Raw genomic sequence first — 10,566 nt, forward strand, 5'->3', positions numbered from 1 at the left:
CTCCCCCCCTTGCTACTCCCATGGTAAAGTAGAATAAAAAGCAGAATGGACAGAACATAAATGTAGTTAAGCATTATTGCTGCTATAATATGATGGTTTTTAAATGGCCTGTTAGCAAAGTATGACAGCAGTAGAAATTCTTGCTTATAAATATTGAGAATCTAAAACAGTTTGTGGTGCTCTATTTCTAGAGTATGCTGGGGGAAAATACCATAGTTAAATAAAATGAATTATCGTAAAAAAAAAAAAAAATATTCCCAAACCCAAAATCAAACCAGAAAACCCCTCTCCACTGGAGCCTAAGATGTTCTGCCTGTGGCTGAATATGATAATATGATTTGTAGTAAAATACAGCGTCAGAATATCTGGTATGTGTTAAGGTATCAGGTTTTACTGGAGCATATGAAATTTAAAAGAAATTTTGTTAACGATATGCTTTAAAAATATCAAGTTGGTTTTTTGTTTGTTTTTTTTCCTCCCCCCTTCTCCAGGCTGCTCCTAAAAATAGCAGAACAAATAAGCCTTCTACTCCTACCACTGCTCCTCGAAAAAAGAAAGACTTGAAAATATTTAGAAATGTGGACAGTAACCTTGCTAATCTTATCCTGAATGAAATTGTTGATAGGTAAGTCTGAAGGAAAGTAGACTTTTCAATGCAGAGAACGAGTCTTTTGTTCAGTACAGTCTTGGTCCACTTGGTCACTTGGAATGAAAATTAGTACTTTTTATTTGTTGTGGGGTTTTTGGGGGTTGTTTTGGGTTTGGTTTTTTTTGTTATTGTTACTTTGGCAAAAGGATGAAAATTCAAATCAGAAATGCTTCTCTTTTTAAATGCTTAGCAATATAAGTTGTAAATTTCCTCAAAAGGGTTCTGTATAAATAGTCAAATTCATTAAATTAGTCAGCTGCAGCTGAAAAAGAGTATCTCATTGTTAGACTAATTAGTATTCCATCTCTTTGTTAGTGGCCCAGCTGTCAAATTTGATGATATCGCAGGGCAGGAACTGGCTAAACAAGCTTTGCAAGAAATTGTTATCCTTCCTTCTCTTAGACCTGAGGTAAGCAGCTGGTTTTGTTATCACTCTGTTACAGAATCAAAGAAATGTATTGTGCTTCACACATGAAGTGGTGATTCTTGAATCCTGTCTTTACTGGTTATGATTGCTATCGATAGCTGTGTGGTGATAGCTGTCTTGGAAAAGGAGAATGAAGAATTTATATGTTAAAATACTACAATGAAATTCCTTGTCTTCTGCTTAGTCAATTTTGGAGAAAGTGACTAAGGCAATAGCTTAGGAAAAAAAAACCCAAAACAAACAAAAAAAACCAGCAAACCACAAACCTCTAGAAAACCAAACCAAACCAACAAAAAAAAATCCTGAAAATTTGTGAGGCTGACTGTTCTTCCAGATAGCTATAGCTGTGTGTCTAACCCTATATGGACATGTAAAGGACAAAGCCCATAATAGGGAGAGTGAAACAGATGACTTAATTTACCTATACAAATCTCATCTGATTTGAAAAATGTTAAGTTGGTATTGTGGTCATGTTTTCTCTGTGGATGTTGGTTAGACATTCTGAATAGTCTATTCACAGCAGAAGAGAATGCAAAGAAGTGTAGTAGCGAACAAGCAAGTACACTGAGGTGTATAACATTTGAGGGCAGATTTCCTCTTTGCTTGGCTGAGTGGAAATAGGTTGTTCAGGCTTTTATTTTATTTGAGGTGGTACCTCAACTACTGTGACTGCCTAGATTCAGGTCTGGTCTATATACTACTGGAATTTTCTGAGCCACATTTTAAAAAATTAAATTGGTCATTTTCTAAAGCTGGAGTTGCTAAAAGTTGCTGGACTTTTGCAGAAATTGCATGCAATTATTTACTGCAGTGCTGATGATTCAAGCAAAATTGCTGTTTGTTCTTTGTTTGCTTGTGGGTCTCTCTTGTCACATTGATGGATGACTGGAGTTGCTCTGTGGTCTTCTTCTTTCCTTTAATCCAGTTTCTGGTTTTGAAGCGTCACGGGGAAGAAATCCTAAACCTGGCATAGCATCATGGTAATACTAGCCCTGAGGAAATCAAAGCTTTGGCATCAAATATGCATGTTCTGGTATTCTTATGCAGAAGGAAAATGTCATTGTCCCATCTCTGCTATTACAGTGCTTTAGTATGTCAAGTTTGTTGTTCACAATGAGCTGGGTGGGAAGGACTTTGAAATGTGAGGCTTGGATTAGTTATGACTCTTTTCCAATAATGGTTGATATTTTCAATAAGATCTTCTTTGTATTATTGTAGCTAGCAATGGGCCTGACCTTTGGTGTAGGTTGAGACATAACAAGGACAGAAAATCCTGCAAATTTTTAAATGTTCCTTGGAAGAAAAGAGGTTGGTTTTATTCCTTGTAAATGAACGTGGTAGATGTGGCAATTATAAGGGAATATTTAGTAAATTAAATACTACTTCAGTTTTAACCTCAGTGAGTTTTGAGCTCAAATTCATATTTAAATAAGCCAATTAATGGTATTTTTGTAGGAGAGCAGGACAAGAGTTGAGGTGAATGAACAGAAAACACTGGCTGCAACCATTTCAGCAGTAAGATGCTAATAAAATGGTAGCAATTAGTTCAGACCAGTTTAGTATGGTAACATGTCTGTTAACAAAAACTTTAAAAGCTTAGCGTGTCTCAGAGATAAATGGCAGTTGCAGCTGAACTGTGTATGTGATGATCAAGGTGAGGGAGAGTTGTAGATTTGGTCTGGACTATCTGAAAATGGTGGAACTCCCAAAGAATGATTCCAAACAAAAGGAGTCAGGCAGGAGATGCACATGGTGGTGTGCTACGTGGAAAGCAGAAACACTTGAGGAATGTAGTTATCCAGGTTAAAACACTGCAATACGTTTGTAATGTAGGTGGTCTGTATAAGTGAATAGGATCACACTGGGTAACTATTTTTAGTGATCAAAGTCAAGCACAAACAAAATGCTGCGAATGATGAAATAATAGAGAAAACGCATGTTGGTCGGTCATTGTAGAAACACCACACTGGTAATGGAGCCATTTGTTATCATGGATATTGTGGAAAGAAATGCCTGCCGACAGTGGTGTTTAGACGTGGTGTGTATATATAAGAGACTCCCTACTATTCCTTTTGGTTGGTTGTTGGAATTATTGGAAGCTGGAATAGAGGGGTGAGTGCGAGACCAAAAAAGGAACTCTGAAACTCTTGAGAAAAGTGGTAAATACAAAGTGCTGGGGAAAACAGGCTATGGGAGTAACTGAGAGAGGTGTACTCTATGAGAACTTGTAGATTTGCTTGCTGTTATGCTACATATGATGTGTGCAATTTTATAGTGTAGGAAAGATGAATCCAATGCAAAGTGAGAGGGAGGAGATTATTATCAGTTGCATTTAGAGAAGGTAGGTGGTTGTTAAGTAATATTTTAAATCGTTTTGATCAAAGCTTGTCTTTTCAAGTTTCATTTAATAAAAAAAAAGAAAGACGAAGGGGTTCTTCCATATGGAGTTAGTAGGAACATTGCTTTAACTCTTTTTCTACACACCTTCATTCCCCCCTTTTTAAATGCAATTGGGACTTTAAGCTTGTTAGGCTGGTCTGTCTTGTGCAATGTGTTGCTGCCTTTTATACTCCTTTCACAGTGCCTCTATGCTCACAATGCTCATGATGTAATTTAACTGTTGTGTGGGAAACAATAGTGATGTGCATTAGGTCAAGTTAGTGATAGAATGTAGTTCTCTAAAAACCTGTACTGTTGTTGTAGCACCGCTACTATTGCTACACTGCTAGCCAGTGAGCCGTTCCTCAATCTTAAACCATTTTCTTACGAAGGTAAATCGACATTTTCTTTAACTCTTTGAAGGTAACTTATGATGATGTACTTTTCAGTTATTTACAGGACTTAGAGCTCCTGCACGTGGTTTATTGCTGTTCGGCCCACCAGGAAATGGGAAGACAATGTTGGTGAGAAAATTACTTCATGCATGAGTTGGTGTATTAAAATGTAACAATGAGGGGTGGCTTTCAGTTTGGGTGTTGTAGTAATAAACTGTATATTCTTCCTGGATATGTGTTACGGTGCCAATTTAATACAAAAATGCAGAATTGTTCCTAACTGTCGATTTTACGGGGGAGGGAATTGCTAAACTGTTCTCTATTTAATTCTTTTCAATATCACAAGTAATATTTTAAAACTTAAACCAGCAAGTCCAAGTTTCATTTTCAGAGAGAGTAAAAGTAACATGATTAATTGTTTGCGTACAGCAGTGATTAATCACAAATGGTCTGCTCTCTGCTAAAACATACTAGAAGTGCATTTTGGAAATGGGGAAGGAGCATGGTAGCAAGAAAGGGAGTTGTCTCACTTCCACACTGCAAAGAGCATCAGTGCTGTAGAACTGTCTGGCTGCTGCTTGTTTTCTCAGCCTGATGTGCTAGATTCAGGGAACTGGAGTGAAATGGCTGTGCATCAGCCAGGGAGCATCGCGTGTCCTGATGCAGCTGAGCCAGGCACATCGTCCTGCATCACATGGCGTGGCTGCAGCTGCACACTCCCTTTGCTGATGCTGAAGCTAGATCAGCTCTGAAGGGCAGGAGTGCGAATGTTGAGCAGCTCACTTGGGCTCATCTGTTGTGTTTTACGTACTGGAACATAATTGCTAATCACTAAAATTAAACACTATAACCAGGGAATCATAATTTCTTGAATGTGATGAAACTGTTAAAGAAGAGGGTACTCTGTATGAGCATTCTGGCTGAACTGATTCTTCTTCCTAGCTTTCCTCTGAAACAGTTTTTGTATAGATAGGATAAAGAGGAAAAAAAAACCCCATAATTTTTAATGTGATTTGAGCCAACTGCTGCCCTAAATTAGCACCCTAAGTTAGTTAAAACTGTTTCAGATGTCTACTCAGGATACATTGAAAGGAGCTGGAGACTTGTATTCTTCAGTAAGCAAGTTGTAGTTGGCTGTGGAGATGATGTGATTAGAAAAGTCGAAGGGAGTCTGGAAATTTCTGTAGTGGTTCGACTGCTTATCCATTCTTATTTGTAAGTGGCCTGTACAGAAGTTTTCTGTAGCATCTACAGGATGTTCCATTTGAAGGAATAGGTGTTTTCAAAATTGTCAATCAGGACATGAGTGCTAGCTACAGAAGCAGAAAAGTATCTTCAATGTGATGTTTTAAAAAAGTACTTTTTTTCCCCCCTCCGTCCTAGGCCAAAGCAGTTGCTGCAGAATCAAATGCTACTTTCTTTAACATAAGTGCAGCGAGCCTAACTTCAAAATACGTAAGTAGCAGGTGTAAATTATATTGATCGGAAAACACACATGTTGTAGTTGGGGCTTAAGAAGGCCAGAGACTTCTGATGAGTCCCTGATGAACTGTTAGCCTATAGTGAACATAAAGTTTTCAAAGAGTGACTTGTGAAGTAAAAAATTTTATTTTGTGCTTGTGATAACTCAATGTCAAAGGCTTTTGCAGTTCAGGGTGACCCTGGCTGTCATATAGATGAGTGGTTGTGGGTTTTTTCCTTCTTTAAAAAGTAAATTAAGTGGGTCCCAGCTCCCTTTCACTCTGATAATTTAGGCACCAAAATCTCTTGACAGCTCAATTGTGATCATAAGTGAAGTTGTAATGTTTCTCTTAAGACATAAACAATGCTGTTGTATGTAATATTGAACTAGTGATAATCTGAGAGTGTATGAATGGACTAAGTGTGGTTGGTTATCAGCAAGATTTTCTGTAGGTCCTTATGTTAGCTCTCTTGTAATAAACACTTTCTAAACACCCTCCAAAAACAGTTTATTGTTGTTTTAGGTAGGTGAAGGGGAGAAACTGGTGCGTGCTCTATTTGCAGTAGCCAGAGAACTTCAGCCTTCTATCATTTTTATTGGTAAGACCTTAAACGTTGTTGACTTTTGTGTATTTTCTTAAATATTTTGACTTATTAAATTGGAATCATCGGGTAAACTTCTTCGGGTAATTCTGCAGTACAGAGCAAGCGTCTTGGATATGACCTGCTAGCTAAAGAGTAATTCCATTAGAGCATGTTAGATTACTGTTATGTTATTTAATTGGTGTTAATAGTGTGAAGAAATGCCCTTAAAAACACAAATGCTGTACTACCTTTACAGAGTAAGTCCATTTATGTATTAAACTTCAAACGCGAAAATGGGTTTTGCTTGTCCTGAGTTGCAGTTTATCAGAAGGATTTTTTTTTCTCTCATTTGTGCTTGGTGTTACATATTCAAAGGACGACACGTTATACAAGCTTTTAAACTTTACTAGGATCTGTCTGTCTCCTAAGGAATACAGATCTGATCTCTCTTACTGGAGCCCTATATTAGCAAAAGAACTTAGGCAAATAAGACGACTTTGATGTTGTATGCTTAATTAAGATGTACTTCTTTGTTTTTTAGATGAAGTTGATAGCCTTTTGTGTGAAAGACGGGAAGGTGAACATGATGCTAGTAGGCGTCTAAAAACAGAATTTTTAATAGAATTTGATGGTGTAAGTATTTAGTCTTGGGTATTGTTTGATTTAGCTGAATTGGCTAATGTAGTGGGTGCCAGTACAGCTACAGAGGATTTTGCTGCTGGGGCTTAGCTCTGTCCCCCTCCCCCCTACCTTGGTCGGCAAACAGCTTTTTTTCTATTGCTGTTAATTTTTCACCTGCGTATTGTAGTATTCTGGAAAATTCAGTCTGGGGTGAGAGGTAGTAATCCGGAGATGAGCTGAAATAATGGGTTGAAAGACAATGGACAGAGAAGAAAGGATAACAAATGGCAATAATAAAGGAGTTGTGAGAACAAATGTTCTTACAGGGCAAGAGGGACACTTGAGGGTTAGGCAGAGTTGAATCCTTATTTGCACTTGCATGTTTTGGTGAAGCACATCTCTTCATTCTGGCAAAGTAAAAGAAGATTAAATGGCTTTTAAGTAGTGTCTTTTTGGTTTTTAAGGGATATGTGTCACAAAAACGTGCACTGTTAAGGGGTGAGGTGAGACTTGAGGGATGAGGATTTCAAACAGACTAGTTCAAATCATGGGTATACACAGCACTGACACATCAGAAGGATTAATTTCTGTGTTAGTATGCTTTTTATTGAGCTATAATTTTTTTCTTGGCATCATGACCTAGAGATGACAGGATACAGTAAGAATATATTTAATAGCATGTATGTAATACCCACGAAAAGGAACTGGGTTTCATGGTTGGGGGCAGGGGGGAACACAATAAATAAATAATAAATAAATAAATATCAGAATATTTTTCTGTCACACAGCACTGTTTTTTGTGTTGAACAATTTTAGTTTATATTCCACTAGCACAGTGGAATATTGCTATAGTGGTGAAGCAATAGTAATGAGGCACAGGAGGAGAAGATAACTGTATAGAGAGACACTGCGATCAGGAAAAACTTTTCCAAAGTGCGGTGAATCAGGACAAATAATGCAATGTGACAATGATATGCAGAAATTATTACACACACAAACACACACACTCTCACAGAGTTTTCTCTTAAAATGAAAAGGGGAAAATTAAACATAATTAGTAAGTTAGCAAACTTTGGATCAAGGTATAACTATATCATATAGTATTTTTGTGGAACTTTTTGGACTCAGTAAGGCATCAATGAACTTAAGTCTATGAAGGATTGGACGATAGGTGAGTAACAACACATCTCTGATACCCAAATGTTTTCTCTGAAGTCCGGAGCTGCAAGTCTCCATATTCTTGGGTATAACATCAAGTCTTGCAATTGAGTGATTTGTGGGGGGGGAAATTACTGTGTCTGTATACTATTGAACAGCTTCTCATTTTGATTACTAGCTTCTTGTGAGACCCATATTAGATGAACCTCTGATCTGATTTAGTGGTTCTGGCTGTACCTTAGTGTAAAGCTTGATTCTCTCTTTCTCTATAGGCTTCAAAACAATGTTTGGTGTTAAAACCCACAACAGCAGAAAGTCTCTAGCTTTTTAAACATAATTATCTCTGGATGACTAAACTTCTGAGTGCTTTTTGTAATCTCAGTTTTCTCCAGCGTTATAATGTGCAATTCCACAGCAACATTTGTACTCTTGCAAGACTCTTTTCAAGCAACGTAACTTAGGCATAGTGTCCTGTGTTTACATTCCTTCTTTTTTTTCTTTTTACTTTTTCCTAGTTTGACTTCACATTTATCTAAAGAATGTTCTAAAGCTAACTGCAGGGGGGGGGGAGCACATGCAGTAAGATCCCATCAGTGTGCTGAATACACGGCAAGTCTCTAACTGGTTTTGTTGTATTACTACTTGATGTAAACCGAAAGCTGTCTTGCCTTCCTACGTTATATAGGTGCAGTGTTCTGGAGAGGACAGAATACTTGTGATGGGAGCAACAAACAGGCCACAGGAGCTTGATGATGCTGTTCTCAGGTATCAAAATGTCTCTTCCTTTGTTTGAATACAATAATATGATGTTCATTATGAAAAGCGGGTTTTGCTACTTAGTGTATTGGTTGTTTTGGAATAAGTAGCAAAAGCTGTTCGGCAAGGGTAAATTATTTAACCTCTCAGAGAGGTGCCTCTCTCTTCTCTTTTGGGATACATCTGCACAAGCACGATGACCTTGGAATTGTCTAAACCAGCAATACCAGTTGAGACCAAGTCAGCATTTTATAACCCTTCTGCATCTTGTATATTGCTTTTTTATTATTTGGATCTTAATGGCAGGATGAAGGAAGAAAATTGACCAGTGAAATGCAGTATTTCTTCTCTGTGATTATTGGACTTCTGATGTCCCATGCAATTACAGATCTTAAGTAGATTTGCCTTAGGACTTTTTTTGCTACAAGTTCTCATACTTTCTTCTCTTTTCATTCTTGATTGAGGAAAATAGGCATGTCAGCACTGTCTGAACAAATAAAACACATTTTTAACGATTCCAAAGACTTTTTGTGTACAATGAAGAGATGCTTCATTTTGTTGCTGGTAGTCAGTGGTATTTCTACCTTTTAGAGTGTTTCTTCTCTGGGAGGAGTCTCATAACTTCAAATAAGAGTAAGGTGACACCACTGGCTCGTGCATGTTTTTTGTTTGGTTGTTGGTTTGTTTGGGGTTTTTTAAATCTGTAGTTCTACTCTCTAGAATTTGATGATGTAAGTGAAATTTTGACATTTATCAAACCAAATGTTAGATCTGTATGTGCTAAAACATTATAAAAGTGTGTCTGTATATATGCTTGGGTTTTTTTTCTAGACGATTCACCAAACGGGTATATGTGTCTTTACCAAATGAGGAAGTAAGTATTGTTTTCCATGCATTCTCTTCATTTTAAGATCAATTTTATTAAAAAAGAGTATAAAATATATTTCATAGGCTATTTTTAACTTGCCCTAGTGGATGATCACAATTCTGTGAATTAACTTCTGGCCTAGCTTGGCCATATACACTGTGCTTTAATCCTGGTGACTGTCTTAAGTTTTTGCATTTTTTTTTACACGTGCTAGTAGCCAGTCTGGTATTTCTTGGCTAGTGAGGTGTTGCTTACATACTGGCAGGCACGGACAAGTCTGAAGTAGGGCTTGCAGGAGCACTTTTGGTTGGCTGGAGAAGAGTGTTTATTGCAAAAGATGAAAGTAGCTTTCTTAAAGTAACGTTATTCAGCTCAACAGCAGATTAGGGGTTTTGATGAGGATTCTAATGTATTATTCTTGAAGTAGTTTGACCCTTGATCTCATTATTAGCAAATGCCTATCTCTTCCCATGAAGAGGTAGTAGTGTGCAGTCTAATCACAGAGGCACTATAGGCAAGTTTAAACTAGTGAAGTACAAAAGTTAACCTGACAAACGTTGTTGCAACAGAATTTTAAGTGTACCGTGAAAATGAGTTTTACATCTCATAAATGTATCTTCTTTTCAGACAAGATTGATTTTGCTAAAAAATCTTCTAAGCAAGCAAGGAAGTCCATTGACCCAAAAAGAGTTGGCACAACTAGCTAGGTAAGTATTTTGTAACTATACTAAATAAATATACTCATCTACTACATTCGTTCAGACTGTTTTATTCATTCAAAATGTAACTAATGTAAATCATCAGATAGTGACAACACTTGCTGAGAACGAATCGCATGCGTTTTGGGAAGATGGTCTACTGTCAGGCTGTATGAAAGTGTTTTTATATATGCTTTTTTTAATATATATATGTGCTTGTTTTCTCCCTACACCACCTGGCTGGGTTTCTGTTGTTGAAACATGCTCATCAGTGCTTTTCTTCCTGAGAAGGCGGGAGGGGGATGCTTCTCTCCACCCATCCCCCAAGCAGTCCAGCTCTCCTCCCTGATGCAGAAAGGCAGTACCAGTTTTGCACTTGGCATGCATTTCAAATCAAATGCAACTTTTCTTTGCTTGTCCATTGCTAGGTTTGTTGAAGGTATTACCAACATACCAGAGCAAGCACTGGATAATTTTGGATTCTTTTCAATTTCATATTTGACTGGGAAAATGTGGGTTAAATGCCCTTCCTATTATGAAACTAAATTGTTTTATGTTTTTTATCATTA

The 10,566-nt window shown here is 37.4% G+C and overlaps 1 protein-coding gene across 1 annotated transcript in view; it reads left to right on the forward strand.

Moving 5' to 3' along the window:
* Positions 1-10,010, forward strand: part of SPAST (spastin) — a gene marked incomplete at its 5' end in the record, with an annotated part of 25,257 nt that extends 15,247 nt beyond the window's left edge. The window contains 9 exons of the mRNA XM_009576861.1: positions 492-625; positions 965-1,058; positions 3,905-3,979; positions 5,234-5,305; positions 5,836-5,911; positions 6,438-6,529; positions 8,361-8,440; positions 9,263-9,305; positions 9,927-10,010. Coding sequence (XP_009575156.1) covers positions 492-625; positions 965-1,058; positions 3,905-3,979; positions 5,234-5,305; positions 5,836-5,911; positions 6,438-6,529; positions 8,361-8,440; positions 9,263-9,305; positions 9,927-10,010 — 750 coding nt within the window. The remainder of the gene's footprint in view (positions 1-491; positions 626-964; positions 1,059-3,904; positions 3,980-5,233; positions 5,306-5,835; positions 5,912-6,437; positions 6,530-8,360; positions 8,441-9,262; positions 9,306-9,926) is intronic.
* Positions 10,011-10,566: the final 556 nt, after the last annotated feature.

This window comes from Fulmarus glacialis, unplaced genomic scaffold, assembly GCF_000690835.1.
Source record: "Fulmarus glacialis isolate BGI_N327 unplaced genomic scaffold, ASM69083v1 scaffold45164, whole genome shotgun sequence".
Classification (NCBI taxonomy): domain Eukaryota; kingdom Metazoa; phylum Chordata; class Aves; order Procellariiformes; family Procellariidae; genus Fulmarus; species Fulmarus glacialis.